This window comes from Panthera uncia, chromosome D4 (genome assembly GCF_023721935.1).
Source record: "Panthera uncia isolate 11264 chromosome D4, Puncia_PCG_1.0, whole genome shotgun sequence".
NCBI classification, from domain to species: Eukaryota; Metazoa; Chordata; class Mammalia; order Carnivora; family Felidae; genus Panthera; species Panthera uncia.
This window is the reverse complement of record NC_064807.1, coordinates 87,481,445-87,507,391: the sequence shown is the minus strand read 5'-3', so window position 1 is coordinate 87,507,391 and position 25,947 is coordinate 87,481,445. Positions and strand designations below refer to the sequence as shown.

General features: G+C 57.1%; 1 protein-coding gene across 1 annotated transcript in view; it reads right to left on the bottom strand.

Moving 5' to 3' along the window:
- The window catches only part of NTNG2 (netrin G2), a 60,721-nt gene that overhangs the window by 9,397 nt on the left and 25,377 nt on the right, over positions 1-25,947 (bottom strand). Inside the window, exon 3 of the mRNA XM_049631934.1 lies at positions 2,115-2,287. Coding sequence (XP_049487891.1) covers positions 2,115-2,287 — 173 coding nt within the window. The remainder of the gene's footprint in view (positions 1-2,114; positions 2,288-25,947) is intronic.

Below are 25,947 nucleotides of genomic sequence, written 5' to 3'. Positions count from 1 at the left end.
GGGGGGCGTGGGGGCTGGGCTAGGATTCTATTCTGAGGGCCTGGGGGTGAGGTGTGATGAGGGGAGGGGAGCACCCTGGTGAGGAGCGCCCTTTGCTTGCAGAGGGGAGGGGACTGGAGGGGCCCTGAGGGGAGGGCCACTATTGCAGCAGCAAGGGAGGAGATGGGGAGCCAGAGCTGGTGGTGGTGGAGGGGAAGGTCCAGAGTCAGGGGTGACCCCCCCCCCAGACTTTCAGCTTGGCTCCCTGGGTGCTGGTGCCATTTACTGAGATGCAGACGTGGGGGGGGGGTGGTGAGGGCAAAATTAGCCTGGGAGTGACTTGTTTCTGTCTGTGTCTTGGGGGCTGTTTTCTTCTCATTGTCCTAGAGAAGGTGGGGGTCCCAGGGGCGGGGACAGCGTTAGGCTGAGGATACTAGAACCTCCAGCTTCATCTCTGCTCCCGGGTATCCCAGAAGAAACCCCTCCTTCCCTGGGGGGCGGGGTGGGACTCTGGGGAAGCAGGGACCAGCTCCAGGAGCTCCCCAAAATCAAGGGGCTTCACCTGCCCCTGCAGGATGGAGGGGAGAGGGTCCAGAGGCAAAGCCTGGCGTGTGTGTGTGTGTGTGTGTGTGTGTGTGCGTGCGCGCGTGCGTGCCCGTTGCTGGCTGGACAGAGCAGGTGGCCTGCAGGTCTGAGCAGGTCTGTGAGACTGTCAGTGCCTCGTTAGGAGACTCCGGCAGATCCTTCCAGGTGGAGGATGGAGAGGAGGTGGGGCAGAGAGCAGGGATGGGGAGGCCAGCAGGACAGATATAGGGAGGCAGACTGCCAGTCAGGGAGGGAGGTGACAGCCACTAAAGAAAGGCCTCAAGAACCGGTTCCAACAAAGAGATGGGTCGGGCACCTGGTGGGGAGGGAGCCGGGCGGGGCGGCTGTCAGCGCCCAGAGCTCTGGGCACCTTTGAAGGCCCAGAGTGCTGTGAGTGCCTGGCAAGTCAGACCTTCAAAGGCCTGTCGCCCAGCACAGGCACGACATGCCTGTCATGGCCTCTCTGTGAGGCCTCCAGCTTTGATCAGCCTAAAGTCACATAAATCTTTCACGTTGGCCGAGGGAGGGCACCAATGGAGGGGCTCCTGCGGGGGCGCCCGGGCGGGCAGGTGGGCGGGTGGCCCCGGGGCAGGACGCCCAGTGACTGGCACATAGCTTGCTGCTGGACTAAGGCTGCTGGGCCTCAAGTCTGCTCATCTAGGGAACGGGGGTAATAATAATCCCGCCCTCGGGGCAGCTGTGAGAGCTGAGCGAGAAGCTGTTCATTTGTGCCTGGTGCAGCGTCCCTACCGCAGCTCGGGGGCTCCCTGGGATTTGTCATTTCATGAAAGCAGCCATGGACTATGCTGGGGGTCCCTGGTGAGTGGGGTCCCCCGACGGTGTTCACGATGTAGGCACGGATGGGCACGCCCCAAGGAACACGTTCCCGGCCCGGGAGGCTGAGCCCGGAGGAGAGAGGACTGTGCAGAGAGCGAAGGCGGGGAAGGCTGCGGGGATCTCAGGCCAGGGCCTCAAAGGACCGCCCTGGAGAATGGGCTAATAGGAGACCCGCCTCCAGGAGCGAATCTGAGGGTCATGGTGACCACGCAGCATGTGGTGCCCGCGTGGCCGGTTGTAAATGCCCCACGGACGCCCGGTATGAGGGGTGGTGCTGAAAATCACGGCCAGGAGGGAGGAAGGGGCCTCCACCACCCTCCTCCTGACACCCTGTGGTGCCTTCTCTCCAGCCCGCAGGGCCCAGAAGGGGAAGGACGAGCCGCTCAGCTGGGGTTTCCCTCTGGCCGGGCCCAGAAGGGGTGGGGGGGGGGGGGTTCGGTTCCTGCAGGAGGCAGGCGGGTCTTACTTACAAGGCCTGACGCCGGCGAGCCGCGGAAAACGCGGGGGCGCGAGTGTACGTGCACGCACGCTCGCGTGTGCGTGCACACGCCCGCACGCGTGTCTGTGCGCACGTGTGCTCACGTGTGCGTGCGCGACCCACGGCCCCCCCCCCCCCCCCGGTTGAAGGGGGGGGGGGGCCCACAGCCTCCCCAGCTGGGGGCGGGGGGGGGGGCACCGCTGGGGGGCGCTGTGGCCGCTCGGCCCTTACGTACACGCGTTGGGAGAGCCGTGGGGCAGCGGCAGGTAGGAGCCGGCGCGCCAGGACCGCGTGCGGAAGTTCCTCTTGCACTTGCCGCAGTCGGGGCCCGTGGTGTTGTGTTCACACTCACACTGCAGGCTGCCCTCGCGCACGGAGCACAGGCTGGCGTGCAGGTTGCACTTGCACCTGGGGGGACACGGAGGGCCAGAGAGGTTCAGTGCACGTCGGGGACAGGCGGGCAGGGCCCGGGGGAAAGGAGAGCGCGGCCAGGAGGCTAGCGCCCTCCTTCAGGACCGCAAAAATCCCCCACCGCCCTGCTCGGCAGGGAGCACAGCCTTTCAGTCCCTTCCCGGGATGGACAGAGATGCCCCCCCACCCCCACCCCCGGTCCGCTCCCCTCGCTGATGGGTGTTTGCAGGGCCTTCCTGCATCTCGGGGCAGGCTCACGCGGCGACCTTGACCCAGACGCTGTATCCTCATCATCTTTGCTCGTGACGGAGGCAGGTTGGCGGGCGGCAAGAGCCGCTCACCAGCCCTCCCCCCGCAGGCCAGGTCCCCCGCCCCGGGCTGCACCCCTGCTCCCCGCCTCCGCCCACGCCCTTGAGGGCAGATGGAGAGAACCCCCGCTCCCCAACCCCCTGGTCGGTTCATCCACACATGTATTATTCATTCGTTCATTCAAATATTTATAGGCAACTCATTATTCTGAAATCCGGTAAATAAAGGGAGGGAGTCAGGCATGTCCTGTCTGTCCTGTGTAAACTGTACCTCCGGGTAACCAAATGGGGGATGAGGGGATGTTTCTTTTTATAGAAGCATCCCAGCTAACAAGCAGAAAAGAAAGCAGGATTAGAAGGCCACCGTGGAGCAGCCCTCACTCCATGCACGGCTCTGGGCTCTGAGCTCTGAGCGTCAGCAGCCTGCAACCTCACAAGAGACGGCCGGCGGGAGGAGGCTTCCCAAGGGAAGGGCCCACGGAACCGCGAAAGCGATCTCAGCCAAACAAACGGAGCTCGAATCTGATCAAGCCAGCTGATCAAGCCGACTATGAATCTGCAGCAACTACCAAGGACAGAGAAACACACTAAGGAACACCAGCGGGACGCAGTCAGCCAAATCCGGACAGAGGGGACTCCGGAAGTGACGAGCCAGGTTCTTTACCGGATGAACTACAAGGGGCAAAACTTGATGGGGGGGGGGGTACCTAGACCAAGAGAGGCCTCAAAGGCATCAACCGAAGGCAGGGCGAGGACCTCATCTGAATCTTGGTTCAAACAACCTCTAAACTCAAACAAGCAAATACTATGCTCACGAGACAGTTGGAAATTTGAAGACTGTATCTGACGATCTGAAATTATCGCTGATTAGGCGCGGCCATGGTGTTGGGGTTCTAGTTCTTTAAAGTCCTTATCTTTTCGAGACACATGCCGAAGTCTTTACAGATGAAATTATCTGGTGTCTGGGATTTGCTTCGGAATAGCACGGAAAGGAGGAACGTGGCCGGAGACACCGATGAAACCAGAGAGGCCACGAGTTGCTAACTGCCAACGTTGGGTGACAGGTACATGGCGGTGTTAGTTTCGCATGCATGCTGCAAGTCCTGCGTGACACAAAGGAAGCAAGAGTGCTCTAGATTCTGATACGGGAAGATTTCCAAGGAGTATTGTCAAGGTGTGTAAAAAGCACATTGCAGAATGCTGCGTGTAGCAGAATCCTGTTTTTATTAAAATGTGCAAAATAATATATGTATATATAGGGTCCCTGTTACGTGCCAGGCTCTGGGCTGGGAACAGAGAACGGAATGGTCAACAACGCAGGTGGGGTCCCTGCCCTGGTGGAGTATAGAGTCTAGGAGGGCAATGATCGACACATCAGTGATGGGGGAGGGGGGAATTTCAGGGCAGTGAAGCCGTTCTGTGTGGCACTGTCATGGTGGATGCAGGACACTGGGCATTTGTCCAAACCCACAATGCTGATCATGACACTGAGACTGAGCCCTGATGTAAACCTGCGGCTCTGGTTAATAATAATAACAAGGCACCGCTGCTCATCCGCTGTAACAAATGCAACACATGTAACAAAAAAAAGCTGTTGCACATGGTGTATGGGTGGGGGGTGCTGTGTACAGGGAGACGGGGTATTTGGAACTCTCTCCACCACGGGCTCAATTTTCCGTAAGCCTAAAACTGCTCTAAAACCCGAAGTCGATGAATTTAACAACGGTAATCGTGCAAATCTTTAATTGATGGCAATGGTTATCGGGGCCCAAGCATCATACCCAGGAGGGGGTATCACGGCGGGAGGGGGTCCTAACTTCGTCTTGGGGGAGCACGATGGGCTTCCAGGAAGAAGGGTTTTAAGCTGAGGCCTGAAGGCGGATCAAGCGTTTGCGAGGCAAGGAGGAGATGCTATTAATACAATGTTATATTACATGTGTCATTAAAGGCTATTTCAAACCGTGGGGAATGTTCCTAATACAAATGAAAAGACCACGCTCACAGAGCACGTACCGTGGGCCAGACCGCATCTCATCCAAGGCTTTAATGACCACGGGAGTTGGCCCCACTGTCACCTTCATTTTACGGACCAGGAAAAGGAGGCCCAGAGACGTTAAGTATCTCGCCCAGAGTCACAGGCTGCCCAAAGATATGCCTGCGACTGGAACTCAGCGATACTCAACTCCAGAGTCCCACAGGCGAATATGGGGTAGGACGTGGATCGGAAACAAGCAGGTTACTGAGCTGTACGTGAGAAGAGTTATAAGCTGATTGTGTCCCCTAAATCCACATGTTGAAGGCCTAGCCATTCGTGCGACCATGTGTGGACACGGGGCCTTGAGGGAGTAATTAAGGTTAAATGAGGTCATAAGGGTGGGGCCCTGGGGGCCTCGAGGGAGGAAGGACACCAGAGCTCTCTCCCCACGGAGTGAGGACACCTGAGCAGTTGGTCGTCTGAGCCAGGAAGTGGGGCCTCACCAGAAATCAACCCTGCCTGCGCCCTAATCATGGGCCTCGAGCCTCCAAAACCGTCCGGAAAGCGAGTGTCCATTGTGTAACCCAGCCAGTCTGTGGGGTTCGGTTACGGCGGCCCAGGAGGACTGACACACGCAGCCTCCGGTTACACTCAAAGTACATCTATCCACACCCAAACCACCGACAGAAAGGGCACCTGGGCATCACTGTGGTTGTCCCAGGTCGGGAGGGGATGGGATGATGAATGGTTTCTATTTTCTTCTCTGTCACTTGGCACGTTTTCTACACTATCGTGAGCAGGTATTACATCTATAAGCAGATGACAAACGTTAGTTTAAACCGGGCAGTCAGGCCAGGGCGGGGAGGGGCTGGTTGCTGAGCTCACGCAGGCCCTTCCTCTGGGGGAGAAGTGGGTCCTCCAGGTCTCAGGGGGGCTGTTTGGGAAACCCTGTTCCCAGTCACCTACCTCTCACTCTTTGTGACTCAAGTCTCGGGTCCAAGGACAGGGGCGCCTGAGTGGGTCTGTCGGCTCAGCTCACGATCTCACAGTCCGTGAGTTCGAGCCCCGCGTCGGGCTCTGTGCTGACAGCTCAGAGCCTGGAGCCTGTTTCGGATTCTGTGTCTCCCTCCCGCTCTGCCTCTCCCCTCCTTGCACTCTCTCTTTCTCTCTCAAAAATAAATAAACAGTAAAAAAAAAAAAAAAAAAAAGAATTCTGATGCAGGCAAAGATGCTATCCCTGGTGTTAGCAGGTCTGAAGGCTGTATTCTTTTATTTATTTATTTATTTATTTATTTATTTATTTTTAATGTTTATTCTTGAGAGAGACAGAGTGTGAGCGGGGGAGGGGCAGAGAGAGAGGGAGACGCAGAATCGGAAGCAGGCTCCAGGCTCTTAGCCGTCAGCACAGAGCCCCGACGCGGGGCTCGAGCTCGCGACCCTGGGATCATGACCTGAGCTGAAGTCAAGAGTTGGACACAACCGGCTGAGCCACCCGGGTGCCCCAAGCTTATATTCTTTCAACTCCTGCTCCCCCGCACAGCCTGGGCCCTGACCCTGTCGAGATTCTACTGCAGCTCAGAGCCGAACACACGCAGCCTGAAGAAGCCTGTTCGCTCTTTCTCCGGAGCTCCAAACCACAGCCGCGTACGCACCGTGGGCCCACCATGGGCTCCGCTCCCAGAAAGGCACAGGGACACGGGCAGGCACCTGTTGGCATTGGTGACTCTTCCTCCTGGGGACACTAGACCCAGAGACAGTCCCTGGCAAAGAGAGGTCCTGTGCTTAAGCTTACCGGTCAGCACATACACTTCCCTAATGCCAACACCCTTCTCCCGAAACCCCCCCCCCCCCACACACACACACAGCGTGCATTAGCGTATCACAGGCTCTGACAAGTTCTGCAGGAAAGAAAACCTGTCTTTGTCTAGCAAAAGTTTGTTTGCAGAGTGTATTTGACCTCAAGATTTTTTTTTCCCTTCTGAATTCCTATTGAACATCCCACTGTGCTAGCTGGAGAGGAACACCCCAGCTGTGTGGAACCAGGAATGTGTTCCATGCCTCTGGTCTGAGGACGGGATATTTTTAGGTATCAGCTACATAAAGAAACCATGGCCACCTCAACTTTGGGTGATAACACTGACCTTGGCTTGTTCAGAACGCATAAAGACCAGCTGAAGCTGAGAAGCGTACGATAACGAGGGTAGCAGGGGGTCTGGGGTGTCAGGGCTGGACATTCCTGTGGGGTCCAGGCTGGGGAGAAGCCAAGGCCACGGAGCCGGCTCCTCCGGACCGGACCGCATCCTGACCCCAGCTCCGCCCCAGTCCCGTGCTGGCCCCTCCCACAGGCCTCCTCTCCCACAGCGGTCTTGGCTTCTCCACCCTCCGTGGCTGAGCCCTGGAATGAGCTCGTGCCTCCTCCGCCAAGGAGAGTAGTTCCCTGCTGGGCATGGCTGCCAGGAGAAGCCCACAGAGCGGGGGGAAGCCTCACCAGGGCTGGCACAGAAACGGAGCCCAGGCAGTGGAGGTGCTTCTTCGTCTGCCTGATTTTGCGGGAAGCTCTGGGTGTCGCCGGCTCTGTGCGTGTGCGTGCGCGCGTGGGGCTCTCTCCCTCTCTCTATGTCTCTCCATGTCTCTGTGTCGCCCCCTCCCCGTCTCTGTCCAGCAGGTGTCCTGATCCTGCTTTCCTCTGGACCTCGGCGCAGGCCGTTCCCTCCACCTGGCGCCCGCTGCCAGGCCCCGCCCCCTTCTCCTAAAGCCAAGGGCTGGCAGAGGGGTCAGTTTCAAGGCCAAGCGGCACTTCTGCATGGGGGGGGGGGCGGGTTCACAAGCCCTGCTCCGTCAGGCCCTGTTGCACGGCCCTTCGCCCCCGTGTGCGTCAGCGTCAGCACCGTCTCCCGTGGTGGCGCGCACGACCACGTGACCGCGGGAGCTGCACGGGTCAGCGAGGAAACAGGTTCATGGTTGCTGTTTACTTTGAACACACGGTGGTTTTTTGTTTTTGTTTTTTTGTTTTTTTTGAAGTGGCCACCTCGTCAAACCTGGGGATCTGAGGCATGTTACTGCCTAGGTGGGGCGATAAAGTGTGTTCACTTAAAGCAATCATCAAGCAAGTAAATAAATAATACGGGATATCCACGTGCACGAGAATGAAGTCACACCACACACAGGGGTTAACTCAATATGGATCGAAGACCCACATGGAAAGGCTTAAAACCAGGAAAACGGAAACAGACGGGTAAATCTTCCTGACTTCGGGTAGAGCAGTGGTTTCTTACCCACGATGCCCAAAGCACAGGTAACAGAAGAAAAAAAAAATACATTGGATTTCATCAACCTTAAAAAACTTGTGTCAGAGGCCACCGTCCAGAAAGTGAAGACAATTCATGGAACGGGAGAAAAATTTTGCAAATTATTATTAATGTAGTAATAATTATTATCAATATACTCATTTGCAATATTTAATTAAATCAATCATTTAACATTTAATTTAAATAATTTAATTAATCAGTAATTGAAATCAATTATATTAATTAATTATAGTATATATTATATACTACTAATATAGTAAATAATATATAATTAAATAATATATATTATTTAATGTATCTTTTATGTATAATTTTTTATAGATTTTTTTTTTACATTTATTTATTTTTGAGAGACAGAGAGAGACAGAGCGTGATCAGGGGAGGGGCAGAGAGAGAGAGGGAGACACAGAATCTGAAGCAGGCTCCAGGCTCCGAGCTGTCAGCACAGAGCCCGATGCGGGGCTCGAACTCAAGAACCGTGAGATCATGACCTGAGCCGAAGTCAGACGCTTAACCAACTGAGCCACCCAGGCACCCCTAGGTATAATAATTAAATAATATATATTAATTACTAGTATATCATATATGCTATCAATATAATAATATATTAATATAATAATGATTATTTCATTTATTATTTTTATTAGTTCTCCTATAAGAGACTTCTAGGGTACATAACAAACCCCTCCACCTCAGTAATAAAAGACAAATAGCCCAATTTTTCAAATGGGGAAAGGATCTGCGTAAACATTTCCCCAGGAAAGATACACCAATGGCCAACGAGCACATGACAAGAGGCTCGGCGTCACTAACCAGCCGGCGAACGCAAATCAAAATTATTACTGTGAGTTACCCCTCTCTGTGCATCTTAGGGTGGCTAGCACCCAAATCACAGAACCTAACAAGTGAGGGCAAGGCTGTGGGGAAACTGAAACCCTCACCCGCTGCTGGTGGGCATGGAAAATGGTAGGCGTGCCTTGGGAAGCGGTCTGGCGGGTCTCCACAAGACCACAGACTCCTCCAGCAACTCCCCGTGACCCAGCGATGCCACCCCGAAGTATACGAGAACGTGTCTGCACAAAAATGCGCTCAGGAACGGTCACAGCTGCATTTAGTCCCAGCAGCCGCAGGCAGAAACAACCCGAGTGCCGATCAACAGGAAAACAGAACACAGACAACGGAGTATCATTGGGCCATAAAAGGGAATGCATCCTGACAACCTGCCCCAAGAGGGATGGACCTTGAAGACATTATGCTGAGCAAAATAAGCCAGACACGAAAGGACAAATGTTGTGTGATTCCATTTACACGGAGATGTTCCCATTAGGCAAATCCGTAGAGATAGAAAGGAGATTCATTGTTGCCAGTGGCTGGGTGGGAGGGGAGCAGGGATTCTTTTGAAGGTGATAAAGATTTTTTTTTAACTTTTCAACTTTATTAATTTTGAGAGAGAGAGAGAGAGAGGGGGGGGGGAGGGACAGAGAGAGAATCCCAAGCAGACTCCATGCTGTCAGCATAGAGCTCGATGTGGGGCTAGAACTCATGAACCGTAAGCTCATGAGCCGAGCGGAAATCAAGAGTCAGTCACTTAATCCAGGTGCCCCGGTGATCCAAACGTTTTAGAGCTTGACCGTGGGGATGGTTGCATGTATCCGTGAGTAGATTAAAGCCATTGGATTACATCCTTTAAATGGGTGTTGTGGGTGGTATGGAAATTATATCTCAAGAAGCTATTGAATGGATGAATGAATGAACCAATGAATGAACGAATGAATAATAGTTGGGATATGGGAAAATAGTGAAGGAGTTGCCTAAGTGGCTGAAGCCTGGGAACTTGAGAGCTTCCCATGAATGAATTGCCGTCTTCACAAGAGCGTTACCAAGGGTATATTACTCTCACCTTTGTACAGGTAAGGAAATGAGGCACAGAGAAGGTAAGCAAGTTGCCCAAGGCCACACAGCTGGCGAGCCCCACTTTAGGAAGGGCCTCAAGCAGGCGGGTGGCGGTGGCCTGGAGGGTCTCCCAGTGCCGGCTGTCAGACACACCTGGGCCCAGAGAAGTTCATCCCACCCACAGTCCCCCAAACACAGGCACGTCCCTTCCCGCCCTCCCTCAGGCTGCTGTCCTTCTGGGATTTCTCTTCGCTATTTCAGAAGGCCCTTGGGAGATGAAATAAATAAAATAAAACAAGCATATATCAATAATTTATTGAGCACTCATACGTGGACAGGTGCTGGGCGACGTGCATTGTTAACCGAATCCTTGGGAAAACCCAGAAGGCACGCTCTCCCCATGCCCCAGGTAAGGAGGCAAGATTCTGGTAGGTCAGGCGTCAGTAACGCACCCCAGGCATCTTGGGGGGATGGGCGGGATTTGAACTCAGGGCTGTCAGGTGCCCGAGGTGGAACCTCGCGGCCTCTCTCCCACCTCGAGGCTCTCGGAGCTTGCCTCCTGCTGATAGCACAGGGATGGTGAAGGCCGGGGGAGGGGGAGCGAGGCAGATCCTCCCTGCACCCCCCTCCCCCCCACAGCCTCGGCAATTCTGGGGCCTGGCCTTGGCCCAGGAAACAAACAGCCACGGAAGAAAGCAGCCCCTTTCCCACCTGCCCTCCCAGCGCGTGCCCGTATCCAGACCTGGGTGGGTGGTCCAGACGCCCGGCGGCACCTCCAGCCCCAATGTTTCCCCTGCATCCCCGGGATCAATTTTCCCAAGGAATTGCTTTCTGAATGTGACCTTTGAGAACCATCAATCTTACCAGAAAACCATCACCTGAGCCACCTGACCCCGCTACACAGCACTTTCCAGCTCATCCATCAGGAAGCATTATTTAATAATGAACAGAGGGACAGTGTGAGGCCGGCCAGCCCCACGGGGCCCGCCACCGGCCAGCGATGCTCCCTGCCCCCCAGGACCTGCTACCCCTCCCCACCCCAGCCCCATCTCAGAATCCCAGCCCCATCTCAGAATCCCAGGCTTGAATTCTCTAGCACAGGAGTGGCTCCAAGAGAGAGTGGGAGATGGAGAGAGACACAGAGAGAGAGAGAGAGAGGGGGAGGGAGGACAGGGAGGGAGAGAGAGAGGGACAGAGGGAGAGGGATAGAGGAAAGGTGCTGAGTCAGCAGCTCAGACTCTCCTCCAGGCTCTGCTCCTAATTTGCTGGGTGACCTTGAGCAAGTCATTTCTCTGGGACTCAGCCCTTTCCTCTGCAAACTGGAAGGGTTGAATTACATCTTAGATTTTCAACCTGGCTCTCTGGCTGTTCGCAAGTGCCTAACACAGTGCCTGGCACGCAGGGGCCTCTCGGTATCTGTTGAATGAATGAATGAGACCCCGCGTGGCATCGGCACGAAGCAGCTACTCAGTTAACCGCCGTCGCGGCTGGAGCAGCGAATGGTGGCAGGTGACCAGCCTCGGGGTGTTAGTCTCCCCTCCGGGCGTCAGTTTACTGTTACATGGTGAGCACCAGCACAGGGTCGGGCACAGAGCCAGCCCTGCACAGACGTCAACTGCTGCCTTTTGCTGACGGCCGGCAGGTCACAGAGGTGGGAGTGTGGGCCACCAAGGATGGGCCGGACTGGCCTTACCTGGCAGCCCCCAGTGCCCAGCCTGAGACAGGCCCCCTCATCTGTGCTGTCGACATCCTCCCCCAGAACCTGTCCGCGGCCAGCAACTCCCAAATCAGCCTGCCTGTCGTCCAGGCCTGGGGGTCCCCACCGGGGGACGTACACACGGTCATCTCGGAGCCACTTCCCTGAAGAGCCAGAGCTGGCAAATAAAAATACAGGGTGCTTGGTTAAATTTGAATTTCAGGTGAACAATGAATAGTGCGGGGTTGTTTTTTTTTTTTAGTGTAAGTATATCCCATGACATATTTGGGATATACTTATATTAAAAAAAATTGTCATTTATCTGAAATTCAAATGTAACCGGGCATCTCATCTGGCAGCCGCACCTGCTGGCCCTGCTGAAGCACACGGCTGGGTCAGGACCCTCCAGTCCAATCCCTGACCCCTCTTGCTGCCCACCCTCCAGACAGAGGGTCTCAGCCGCCTTCTCCAGTCAATGAGTCCCTAACAAGCCAGAGGGGACAACAAGTGTTGGCAGGCGGGGCCAGGCCTCACCTCTAGGGGAAGGCCACTCCAGACAACCCCAGCTGTCCGGGCCCGTGCTCTGCTCCCACTAAGGAGGAAGCTGGCAGGCTGATTTCACCCCTTCCTGTCCACCTTCGGGCCCGGCTGGGGTCTCTGTGGCCACAAGAAGCGGTTGTCAGGAGGGCAGGGCCACTGGCCTGGGGCCAGGCCAGAGTGTGCCCTGCCCCGCGGGGAGGGTGGGTGGCACCTGGGAGCTGCCGGCAGGAGCACCATCTGGCCGCGGGCCTGGCACCAGTGCCCCGCAAAAATCGTGAGCGGGCCCTTCCCTCCTCGGGGCGAGAGGAGCGGGCGTTTGGAGCGCCTCCCAGACAGGAGGGCGGGAGGAATGTAGGTCAACGCCTGGCAGCCGGAAAAGAGTGATGTCATCTGCTCCTGGGCAGGGGGGGTGTGTGTGTGGGGGGACCGAGAGAGGCGGGTGCTGGAGCCCTGCAGGGAGGAGGGGCCCCGGGGTTGGCTCCCCTCCAAGGTCAAAAGCGCCAGGACTTCAGGACATTCTCAGAGACCCCCTTGGGACGTGGGGCACACAGGTGGGGCTCAGGGGAGAGCCCAGGGCCCCGGCGGTCTCGCTAACTGGTCACCTCTGCCTGGTGTCCCCTCACCCCCACCTTGGCCGCCTGTCTGTGTGTTATTACACGCAGGGCGAACAGAGAGCAGACTTGCACACGCCCGACACCCCGAAGGCCAGAGCTGTTACAAACCAATGACTATTTTCAAGCAGCAGAGTCTGCCCATTTCTCTGCCAGACAGAGCGTCTACCTTTGGGTAAAGACTGTTCTTTTGTGAGTGGGGGGGAGAGACATCCCCAAGGGCACTTCCCTCGTGGGGGTGGGGCTCAGGCTTGGGGGGGGCTGCCCTCCAAGGAGGAAGGATGTGGCCCTGGGAGGGGGAGAGGTGGCCCTGGGGACTTCCCCTCCCAGCCAGCAGGTGGCCATGGAAATGGCTGGATCTCAGGGTGCTTGCTGGCCGAAGGTCAGGTTTTAAAGTGTTCTTTCTCTGCACCATGGCCTGGGGGCCTTACACCTTCTCTGGGGGCTGAAGGGAGAGGTTGCGTCCTTGGCTGGGGCACAGCAGTGGAGGGAAGGGGCGGCCGTTGAAGAAGCGAGCAACGGTCAGGGGAAAAGCTTAGGGATCCAGCTGGATGGAGAGGTGACAAGGGACCAGAGGGACACAGTAGGGATGCTGGCAAGGAGGACCTAGTAAAATGCCAGGCTTTTCTAGTGAATTAGCAGAAGGGGGCAGGGCTGGGTATTAGAGGGAGGGAAGAGGGCTCCTGGGTGCCAGAGACCTTGAACCAGACCGGAGACCCCAGCAGGTGGGACCCTGAGGGCAGAGCCACAGGGAGGGGTCTGGCTTTCTCGGGGCGGGGGGGGGGGGGGGCGCGGATAATGTGGATAAATGCTGGTGGCCGCTCCTCCTGGAACACAGGCAGGCCGGCAATTGAGTTCATTGGCCAAATCAAATTTGGGCTTCTGCGCGAAGTCCTTTTATATTAAGTGCTTTAACGTACATTACCTCCGCCAGACTATTGATAAATCCTATTACCCATTATAAAGCCAGAGGCAGCCTCCCAGCCACCCGGGGAGGCTGGTGGAGGGGAGCTGGCGGGCCCAGTGTGAGGCTTGGGGTGGCACAGTGGCTGTGACCAGGGACGGCCTGGAAAGGCTCCCCACCCCCCACCCCCGCCCCCGGAGCCTGGCCAGGCCGTTGACTAAAGATCGTGTCCTGCCCGTGAGCGGTCCCAGCACGCTGGAGGGAGGGCCAGGCCTGGTGACAGGTGTTAGCAAGCTGGCTCTGAGCTGCTACTCCCTTTCTGCTCTGGAAGGAGCTACGGATGGTCAGCTCGCTTGCTCACAGATGAACGAGTGAAAGAATTTGACACGGGGCATACCCACTTGGTTCCCAGGACCAGCCTCACCCAGTGAACAAGCCAGACCCAGACTCTCAGCTCAGTGCCTGGGGTGGGGCTGGGGGTGGGGTGCTGGCCAGTGGGGGTGCGTTCGTGGCCGCTGTAGCTGTGGCAAAGCCATGGGACTACCAGAGCGGGGGGGGGGGGTCCCGGCGGGGGGGCTGTCCAGGCTTCCAGCCTTCGGGAGCCCCGGAGGGGGGCTGAGCCAAGCCAGAGGGATGAGGAGTTGGCCGGACGGGAAGGCGGCGGGCAGGGGGAGCAGAGAAGGGAAGGGGGGTGCCGGGTTGTGTTTCGGGCAGAAGGAACAGCCCAGAAGCCAGTCAGAGGGACCCACCATCCGGACCCCTAATCTGCGAAGCCTCTGCACGGAAGGGGCAAGACCAAAGGGAGAGGCCAGTCATGTCCCCAGATGACATAGTGATGCTGGCCATGCTCTCTCTGGGGGCGGCAGGGGTGGTGATACGTGTCCATGTTAGGGCCCTGCTCAGGACGATGGGGCGGGAGGGGTGGGATTTATCTATGGAGGGGACATTTCCCCGAAGACTACAAGGGGGCCTCCAGGATCCCAAGCTCAGAAAGGGCAACTCTGAATGGGGGAGAGGTCCCGAGACCCCCCAAGTCCCGGACAGCCGAGCGAAGGGTCCTCGTGGCCCCTGGGCTCCTGCTGAGGCCTCAGCTCACCGTATGGCCAGCCTCTGGGAACAGGTGCACTCAAGGTTTCAGCGAATGATGTGCTGCGTGACAGGTGCTTGTGGAAGCGGGTTTCTGCCCGTGGGTGGGTGGGTGGGGCAGGTACACGCGCGTGTGCATGGGGAGGGTGCGTGTAAGGGAGCAGCTGTGAATCTAACCACGCTTGATCTGGGACGACATGCCAGAGAACTTTCAGAATGATCCCCACCCCCCGCCTCCTGCCCCGGCTCCCTCTGCTGAGAATAGTCTCGAATCCATTTGCCTCCTGGCCCTCCCCCCACTGTCACTGCCCCTCCGCAGCCCTGTCTGTCCTGCCCGAGCCTGCAGGTCACAAAGCTGGGGGCCGGGGGCCCAGAGCCTGCTGGGGGCTGGGGTTCGTCCCCGTGACACCACCAGGCTGTGGGGGCTGTGCTCTCTGCTCCGCGGCCGGTGGTAACACTGTCCTCCCAAGTCCCTTGGGCCGCGTGGAGCGTCCTTTCCTGCCCGCCAGACGGGGAGAGGAGACCCAGAGGCTCCCCCTGGCTGACGAGGGTCGTCCTCGTGAGGGATGCCCCTATGAATGAGGTTTGTGCCCAGGTGAATACAAGCCGGATCCTTCCAACTAACAAGGGCCCCTGTTTCTTGTTCACCTGCTGCAGGTGGGGCCTCGAGCTAACCTGCAAGTTCTCAGACAACCCTTCCAACAGTGGGATCCCATTTTCCAGGCAGGGAAACTGAGGCTTGGGGAAACCGAAGAGACTTGCCTTGGGCCGTAAACTAGCAAAGAAGGAGTCAGATGCATATGCAGGGCTTCCCTTGGACACCAAGAGGGCTGAGTCACCACAGAGACCTCTTGGGGCCTCGGCGATGGCCATCCGTGGTTGCCAGAACTGACAGGGGCTCGTCAGAAGTGCCGGAAGCCGGGGTTCTGACCCAAATATTCCATCCCTCAGTGTGTTTGTGCTCTCTTCCCTCACGGGGGGTGCAAGGTCACCCTCTGTCCCCTCATGCCCTAAGGCCCATGCGCCATGGCGCCTCTCCATTTCCAGGAAGAGCTCTCTCCTTCCCGCTTCTCCCCATCTGCTCATGCCCCCATCCCTGCTCCCTTTCAGGGTCACGGTTCTGAAATGCCTTAACAACACCCCATTTTTACCCCTCACTTATTTTGGTTTGTTTTGTTTCGTTGAGAGACAGAGACAGAGACAGAGACAGAGAATCCCAAGCAGATTCCACACTAAGCGTGGAGCCCAACACAAGGCTTGATCCCACAACCCCCGGGCTCACGACCCGAGCCGGAAATCAAGAGTCAGGTGCTCAAGCTAACTGGGCCACCCAGGTGCCCCATCCCTCACTCATTCTGTTTCATTTTTTTTGCCTCCACCCTGGAACCCTCCCCCAGACAGCTTGCGTGCCCCTTCTCTACCACGTCTGTTCTCCAGGAGGTCACCTTTGACCTCCTCCGTCTGGACCCCTCTCCCCGCCATGGCATCAGACACAGTGACCGCTCTACCTGGACACACTCCTTCCGCTTGGCTCCGGGCCCCGTCCTTCTGGGTTTTCTCCCCTCTTGGCTGCTCGTTCTCCGTGTCCAGCCTTCACTATCCAAGCCCTCAGGCGCCCGTCCCAGGCCTGATGCTCTCCGCATCCCCCTACTCCCTCTTGGCGGTTTCTTTTAAGTTAAACATACACCTATCATAGGGCACTGTGATCCCACGCCCGGGCGTTCACTCAAGAGAAATGAAAACTACGTTCGCCTGAAAGCCTTTACCAGCACGATCACGGCAGCTTAGCTCGTAATTGCCCCAAACTGAAAGCAGCTGAAATATCTCAACAGTGACCGAATGGCTACAGGAAACGCAGACACCCATCCCACGGTGCCACACCACCCGGCCACAAAAAAGGCCACGCTCGGCGGGCCACGACGTGATGTTCCTCAAAGGCACCCACGTGCCATGTGCCGGCAGGTAGGGGACATTTTCAGAAAGACAACTGTGGTGACGGTAAGCAGATCAGTAGAAGCTGAGGGGAGGGGGCGGGGGGGGGGGCACAAAGGGGCGGCCGGAAGGAGATTTATGGGAAGATGGTCATGTTCTGGGTCTTGGCTGTTGTGGCGGCCACGTGAATCTATACGTGCGTTGAAATTCACGGAACGGTGCCCCAGAAGGTATGATTTTCACTGTACGATACAATAAAAAATAAAATAGAAAAATGTGAAAACGACTTCCTCCTTCCCCTTCCTTCTTCCCTTGCAGCCGTCCACACATGACCGGGTAAAATCTCCATCCACCCAGTGTCTTGAGACAGAACCCGGGAAGTCCCCTGGGTGCCTCCTGCTCCCTGCCCCCACCAGCCACCCGGTGAACCCCTGACAAGGGCCCCCCCATCCCCAGACGGCCTGCGGCTCCCACCTCCACCACCAGAACCAGTCCGGGCCACCATCAGTCTTGGGAGAACCTGCCTGGTTTCCCTGCCTCTCTCAGGTCCCCTCCCAACTCAAATGTCTCAGCACCAGAAGTCGGATCACGTCACTTCCCTAACATCCGGCAACAGCTTTCACCAAACTTAGAATAAAACCGACCCCCTCCCAGAGCTGTAGGGGTGGCAAGACCCGGCCAGGTCCCCTCTGCTCTTGCCTTATGGCACACGCACACTGTAGCCACGTCACGTGAAATTCTTACACCGTGTGTTTGACTGCAGGCCCTTTGCACCTGCTGTCCTCCTGCTGGAAATGCCCCACTCACCCTTGAGGCTTCGCCTTCAAAGCTGCCTCCTGGGAAGGCCTTCCCCGACCACCTGGGTCCTGGTGACGGGCCGGTCTTGCCCGCCGCCCACCGTCATACTCCCCTCCTAGCACCTCTAGTCCTCTGGGGTGGTTTGTTTCGTTCACTCCCATCTCCCTTTTGGACCACAAGCCCAGGAGGCTCCTGGGCATGCAGCAGCTGGCTGAGCCAGGCACACGCATTGAACTGTGTTGTCCAAAAAGAGATACTGAGGTTCTAACTCCTGGTGCGTGTGAACGTGAAATTATACGCAAGTAGGGTCTCTGCAGATGTGATTCGGACACAAGAGGAGGTGATACGGAGTAGGGCGGCCCTAATCCAATGTGACTGCCATCCTCCCAAGAAGAGCGACATTGAGCACACCAGATCGACACAGACAGCGGGGAGGAGACAGAGGCCAGGGCCGGGTGACGTATCTAGAGCCGGAGATGTAGATGGTGCCGGAGGCTTCTGGGGGGCGGGGGTGCAGGAGGGAGGCAGCATGGATTCTCTACACATTTCGGAGAGCCTGGCCCTGCCCTCCCCCGGATCTCAGGCTTCAAGCCTCCAGAGCTGTTAAGACGATACATTTCAGGTTTTTTTTTTTTAATTAATTAATTAATTTTTTTAATGTTTATTTTTGAGAGATTTTTGAGAGAGAGAGAGAGACAGAGCACAAGCAGAGGAGGGGCAGAGACAGAGGGAGACACAGAATCCGAAGCAGGCTCCAGGCTCCGAGCTGTCAGCACAGAGCCCGACGCGGGGCTCGAACTTACAAACCCCAAGATCATGACCTGATTCGAAGGCGGACGCTCAACCAACTGAGCCACCCAGGCGCCTCACATTCACGTTTTTTTTAAGCCCACCTAATTTGTGGCACTTGGTTATGGTGGCCCTAGGACATGAATAAAAGTGCCCATTAAAAATATTTCTTGAGGGGCGCCTGGGGGGCTCAGTCGGCTGGGCGTCCAACTTCGGCTCAGGTCATGATCTCACGGTTTGTGGGTTCGAGCCCTGCATCGGGCTCTGTGCCGACAGCTCGGAGCCTGGACCCTGCTTCGGATTCTGGGTCTCCCTCGCTCTGGCCCTCCCCCTCTCGTGCTCCGTCTCACTCTCCGTCAAAAATAAATAAACACTAAAAAAAATATTTGTTGAATGAACTAACATGATGGTGAGAAAACTCTCAGGAAATCCTTCTCCGTCGGCGAGGGAAAGGGGCGCACTGTTCTCCCCGCGCCACTGGGAAGACATCGTTGTCCGCGGTCCCATCCCCAACCCACCTGTGGGGCTCCCCACATCTCCTGTGACCCGGCCAAGGCAGGGGCCCCTCCTGCCGCCTGGCACTGAGATGGGGCCACACCGGTCAGGTGAGCAGAGCAGAGGCAGCCAGAGGAGCCACACCGGGCGGGGGACCCCCACGCACCCCTCAGCACAGCTCTGCTCCCTCTGGGTCTCCACGGACGGGCGATATTGCGTTAATCACGCACATCCACTCTTGGGTGGGAGGCAACGGTTCAGGAAGCTCGGCAGATTCGGCTAAAGGGGTGTGAACCACACCTAACGAAATCTCCATCCCCGGGGAGCGGAGTTCATGTGAGTTAGTTAAACCCCTCCCAAAACCGACTCGACGAACACTGGGGATCCCTGACCCCCTTTAAGAATGGCATAAAACCCGGGGCCCCTCTTCCAGGCTGACCACACACAGCACACACGACACTCAGCACGTGGCTCAGGGAGTCCTGGCTCCTTAAAGCCCGCCGTGGCCCTCCTCCAAGTCCCCAGCCCGGGTAGAAGGACCTTCGGGACGCACGTAGCCTGTGATCTGGTGTTTTATTGGCATAACGGTGGGCTGGTACTTACACGGGCTCACCAGGGCCCAGCCACGGCTCTACACGGCCATCGTGGCTCATCTCACGCCAGGGTGACCGTCCCCATTTCATGGAGGTGGGAAAGGAGGGGCACAGTCACTTAAGTAACCTGCCCAGGGTGACACCCGAGGCAGGATTTGCACCCAGACGGTCCGATATGGAAGCCATCCACCCATCTGTTTCTTCTTCTTCTTCTTCTTCTTCTTCTTCTTCTTCTTCTTCTTCTTCTTCTTCTTTTTTTTTAAGTTTTTAGTAATCTCTACACCCAACGTGGGGCTCGAACTCACGACCCCGAGATCAAGAGTCACACGTTCTGGGGAGCCTGGGCGGCTCGGTCAGTTGAGCGTCCGACTTCGGCCGCTGTGAGGTCATGATCTCACAGCTCGTGAGTTTGAGCCCCGCGTCGGGCTCTGTGCTGACAGCTCGGAGCCTGGAGCCTGCTTCCGATTCTGCGTCTCCCTCTCTCTCTGCCCCTCCCCTGCTCACGCTCTGTCTTTCTCTCTCATAAAACAAACAAACAGAAAAGAGTCACACGTTCTTCCGACTGAGCCAGCCGGGCGGCCTGGTTTTTAAAACTGGGCTCTACACCCAATGTAGGGCTCGAACTCAGGACCCTCGGATCAAGAGTCTTATGTCTTTTTAAACCGAGGTAACATATGCATAAAATCTACTACTGTGCCGTTTTTAGGTAAACAGCTCAGTAGCATTTGGACGTCACCACCATCCGCCTCTAGAAGGTTTACATCGTCCCCAACAGAAACTGTCTCCCCACTAAACAATAACTCTGCACACACACCCCCTTCCCTAAGCCTTTATCTTGTTTTCTGTTGCTACGATTTTGACTTCTCCAGGTACCCCACGTAAGTGGAGTCCCACAGTACTCGTCCCCCTGTGTCTGGCTTATCTCGCTTCGCACAGTGTCCCCAGGGCTCACCCCTGTTGCAGCAGGTGTGAGAATGTCCCCCCGCTTGGAGGCTGAGTAACGAACAGTCCACGGTACGTGCACAGACCGCATTTTGTTAACCCATCGTCGGTCAATGGACACTCGCGTTGTGTCCACCCTCGGCTGCCATGAACACGGGCGCACACGCATCTCTGCAAGCCCCTGCCTTCAGGGCTTGTACGTGGATACCAAGGAGTGGAATTGCGGGACCACGTGGCTTCTATTTAGGGTTCTGAGGACCCCCCCCCCCCCAAAGTGTTTCTGACAGCGGCCGCACCGTTTTACGTCCCACGACAACGCGTGTTCCGTTCCTCTATGTGCTCTCTGACGCTTCTTCATCTCTTTTTTTCTGCGGGGCACGTCCATCTATCCCAGGACGACGGCCCTCGTGGGGCAGGACTCAAAGAGGAAGCGCAGAAGTGACTTAGAAGGGTGCTCGGGCCCCGGGAGAAGGGCTCAGTTAACATCACTGAAGGGGGGGGCCCGCCCCCTCTGCCCCAAGTGGGGTCCCAGCATGAGAAGGAATCAGCCCAGGAAGAACAATTCACACACTCCTTCTCACCCCGGTTCCCTGCAGAAAGGCCGGGGAAGAGACTAGAAGGAGGGTCAGAAGGGAGAAGGCGCCTCTCCCCCTGCTGCACGCGCCCCTGCCCACTGCCCTCCACGCTCACACCCAGAGCAGAAATCTTCCCTCCGAGGTTTCTATTCTCGTCCTAAGTTCTGTCCGTCTCCAGTTACCGGGTGATCAATAGGGACAAGACGTTTGTGGAAGAAGGACAAGAAGGCAAGAAGCGGGGAAGGGGGGAGGGAAGAACACCCGGGGCGGGGGGCGGGGGCGACTGGCCGCTTGGGGGTCGGACATGCCCATCTGGGCTCGGCTCTGTCTGTCCCTCTCCAACCTCCTCCTGGGTAGGACGAAATGCCTACAACCTGACACCCACCAAATCTTTAAGCGGTTTCTATAAGCTCCGGTTGGCTTAATCAACAGTTATTATAGTACGGAACAGGTGCACGGGACCTTAATCTGACACACAGGACCTGTCTCCTTCATCTCCCACAAACACCACCCTGCTTGGCTTGAATGCCTCCAGGAACAGGGAACTCACTCCTCCTTTCCGGTCCCCAGCTGCCAAAGGCCCAACTGGACCGGGTCCCTGGAGCCTCTAAGAATTTTCTGAGCAGACAAATTTGCCCCTGGTCAGGGCTTGGGGGTGAGAAGAGGATGACCCCCGCCCACTCTCTGTCCTAGACCCAGAGTGCTCAGGCCTGGCAATGCTTCCCGTGGCCCAGCTCCCGGATGCCCACCCTGGCCAGGGGCCTGCTGAATTCTCTTAGTCTAGCAGCTACGCTATCACGCCTGAGACAAGACACGAAAATCTCACAGCGTGAGGGGCCCGCCATCCGCTCATGAGCCGCCCTGGGCCACAAGCGTGTTTTGTTTTACCTGGACAGGGGGGTTAAAAAAATGTCGACGTAGGTGCCCACGTTTTAAAAATCACGAAATTTTACGCAGGTATCCGCTACGTGCCTTCTCTTGTTATCGCAGAAGGCCTGGCGATATCGGGTCTCTTGTTTGGGTCCCCGCTTCTCCGCAGACCACACCCTTCCCCGTTGTCTCTCCTGGACCACGCTGTCCGGGGATGCTGTCTTCCCCGCTTAAGGGAAACAAAGCTCTTTGTGGTGGGGCTGGGGAACGTGGCGTCTTAAAAACCTCTCCTGTATGAATCTGGCCGGGCTTGGGCTTCGCTGAGCTTGAAACACTGGGGGGTGGAGGTGGGGGCTCTGTTTCTACTCCAAGGACAGCAACGGGATGGTCACATTTCTTCTCAAATCCAGATGTCGCCCCAGATTTGCCACACAGAGTTGGCTGAGCCCCTGCTTCCACACCTGAGTTTCCCCAACTGCGCAAGGAGAAAACAGCTCCCGTCCCCTAACTGCCTGCCAGGAGCGTGAGTAAATAAGGAAGCGGGACCCCCGCCACCCCCACCCCCGCCTTCTCTCTATCCCAGACCCAGGGTGGGCAGGACCGGCAAGGCTTATTTTGCCAGGGTCCGCGGGGAGGCAGGGCCAGTGGGGGCAGAGGCTTCAAGGTGCTGGATCCTGTTTTGGGTGGGGGTGTAGTGACATCTGCTCCTTCTCTCACCCCTGATCTGTACCCTTTCCTCATTCTGGAAGGGGCTTCCTCCAGCTGCTTTGTCCCCCTCCCCCCACCCCCAGCAGCCAGGTGCCTCTGCACTCCCCCCAACCCCCAATCTGGATCCCCCTTGAAGCTGCAAATAGCTGACAATCGTGGCAGGGCGGGAGCAACCACAGTACCAGAGACCTTTGGATTTGGGAGAGGGGGCCAGCGAGATGGCCCTGTATAGAGACGGGCTTGAGCTTGGACACGCTTGCATTGGCTCTTGGGTGTCTGGTGTTTAGTTTAACTGTGTGATCTCCTTATATTCCCTGACCTCAGCTTCCTCAGGTGAGAACACGAGGTAGAGGGGAGCACGGTCTCTGTAGGGAAAGCTCCACGAGGTGGAGATCAGGTCCGGCTTGCTCAATGCTGGGTTCTCGGCTTAGGGGATCTTAGCGATGCAATAACCATCGGGGAATCAGACGACTATTAATTAAATAAGAAAATGCGCACGAAGCCCTTAGCTCCGCGAGCCTCCGCCAATGTGACTGCAGCAAATGCTCAATAAATACCAGTTACTATTGTTGGCAGGCCACGGGGGCGGGGGGAGGCACTCTGGGCCATGAAACTCTCAGGGAATCCCAGAACGGGTTCAGTGTGAGATCCCAGAGCCTGAGAGCCCTCGGGCAGTCCCCAGGTGCCCACTCAGGAACGTCAAGGCCATCATCTGGGCGTCTCCCCGGGCCTGTCTGGCTTCCCGGCCACAGCTGGGGTTTCCCACCAGGAATTCAAAAAAGAGCAGAGGAAGTCGCAGCCCTTTGCCGAACCATCTGACCAGACCTAATTAATCGATGAGCCAAGCTGTCGCTTTCCTGCCAAACAGCCGCCTGAAGAGTACTTACTTTATCTGTGAATTGATTGCCGTCCTGTTGCCACCACTATGCCTGATCCCCGCCGCCCGCGGAGGCTGAGTGCCAAGGGGAGACGGGAGCTGCCGAGCAGGGGCCGGCCTGCCACCTGGCCAGGGAGACGTGGTCTCCAGGCGTCCCAGTCCTCAGGCTGCAGATGGCAAACTGAGGCCCAGAGAGGGGTGCGGAGGGACAGGGCCAGAACCCAGCCCGTCCGGCCCTGGATCCCCCAGTAAGGTGGAAGGAGGACCACTGACCAGACTCCTGAAGATGGGGGTCCCCTGCAGCAGCCCGAGGCAGATGAGAAAAGCGGCCACACACCCCCCCCCAAAAGGTGTGGAGATCTGGTTTCCACCACGATGCTGCTAAGCCAGCTGGGGCTGCTGGGTGGAGGGAGGGTCTCATACCAACCACTGCCTCCCCGGGGCGGCCTGAGGCCACCAGAGGCCCAGGACACGGATCAGAAAGCTGGATCCTCTACCCCCGGCCTCCACGACGGTGGCCCTAGATCAGGTGGCTTCGAGAACATTCCTGAGTGAACGGAACCTGCCCCAAGCGGGGTAGGGTTAGAAGTCACGGGTGTCAGAACCACGGGCCCCTGTATGCGCACCTGCCGGCCTTGAACTGAACCGCCTAAACAACCGCTTGCCTTTGTCTTGGCCCCCCTGGAACACACACGCGTGGGCCAAGTAAGGTGACGTGCACTCGCAAGCTGAAAACGAAAGCCCGCCCCTCCCTGGCCAGCCCCGCTCTGCAGGCAGGACCACAGTGATCTGTCAGCCCACGAAGTTTCCAGCCCTGACCTGTACCCGTGAGGCTCTTCCCGGGCCCGGGCAGACTTCCGTCCGACGCCTACACCCAAGATGTAGAAATTCTGCACGCGGGTATAGTATACATTTTACAAAAATGGGCTTATCCTGGACATGGCAGGCAACGAATTGCTTTTTCCTCTCATCAGTAACTCTGGGCTTGGGTGGCCTTTCCAGCCGTGGAAAGACGCCCCCAGCGTATGTCGCCAGGCCCATGCGGCCTAACCCGTGCTCCTGACTCCTGATTACGCCCCACCATTTAACTGTCTATCGTCACCACCCAGTGAGAGGGGCGCGATTGTTATCATCCCCATTCTACAGACGGGAAAACTGGGGCACGGGGAGGCCCTTGTCCAGAGTCTCCCGGCCAGTAGACAGAAGTGCTGGCAAAGCCAACCAGCCTGTCCGGCTCCACGGCCATCCTCCCAACTGTCACACCAGGGATTCGCACGCCTGAGCGCACCTCAGAATCCCTGGGAGGGCTCGTGGAAACACAGAGTGCTGGGCCCGCCCCCGGAGTTTCTGATGCAGGAGGTCAGGTGTGGGGCCCGAGAATTTGCATTTCTAGCAGGCTTCCGAGGGAATGCTGACGCTGCCAGGCCCGGAGTCATGGCTGGAGAGCGCCACATGCTCCTGTCCCTTGTGACTGACCCCTTGCTTGTGCAGGGCCCGGGCTTCCCCGAGCCTCTCCCCCGAGTGCACACCAGGGAGTTACAGAGCTGGCTCAGGGACAGAGGACTTGCCCCTGCAGACCAGCGCCTTATCTGTCGGGTGAACGAATGGCCCGGACAGCAGGGGGGACGTGTCATCCTCTGCCATCATTTCTGGGGAGCAGAGGCTGTTTTCACCTATGATGGTCTTTTGCCTCCGCCCAAAAGTGGCCTCAAAACATCTCCTGCCCCAAAGCTCCGAGTCAAGGATTAACGCGGCCGGTGTGGGCTATCCACACCCCGCATATCCCCAAGAAAAGTCTGGCTCTTGATTTCTTGATTGGCTTCTGGGAGGCAGCCTCCGAGCCCCTGCAACGTCTTGCCTGGTAAGAGTGTCTTTGTGCACCCGGGGTTTCGGGACAGATCAGATCGCGGATGGCGATGATGTGATTTACGGCAGGGGGCTCTGGGTCAAGGGACGGGAGACCCAGGTCAAACATACAGGCAGTCAGCCATGCCTACGTGATCCATTCCCAACACGAACCCCGGATGCCAAGGCTGGCGCAAGCCTCCCCGACTGCCACGCCTCCACACGTTATCGCGCATCATTGCCGTGAGTGTCGAGTGCTGTCTGCAGGACCGCGCCGGCTCGCACTGGTGTCCCCCAGAGCCCGCCCAGGCCACCTTTTCCTGTTGCTGATCTCAATCTCTTTTCAGTGTGATAAACTGTAATTGAGCGCGTAACAGTTTGGCCAGGTTCTGGGAGTCCTTCCTGCAAATCATTAGGCCCGAGGGTGGTCTCAGGGACCCCCAGACACAAGCACCAATTCACTGAGTTGCTGGACAATTACAGAGCACTCCCTGAGCGCATGGCTTTCACCCAAGCCCTGCCCACACTGCCCAGCTCCGCTGGTCTCCTCTAGGCCTTCCAGCCCTCCAGGCCCTACGGGGGGGCCTTTATCATCCACCATTCACCTCCCTCCACGGAGGGCTTGTGGCCACCACAAGCAGCCTCGTGGATGAAATACGACAAAACATCCTGAGAATCAGGTGACATCTCAGGAAGAAGGTAACATCCTGGGAACCAGGTGATATCTCAGGAATCACGTGACATCTCAGGAACCAGGTAACATCCCGGGAACCAGGTGACATCCTGGGTACTATCTAACCTCCCAGGAATCAGGCAACATCCCAGGCACCAGGTAACATCCCGGGAACTAGGCACTGTCCTGAGCCCCAGCTCACATCCCGGGAACCAGGCACTGTCCTGAGTCCCAGCTCA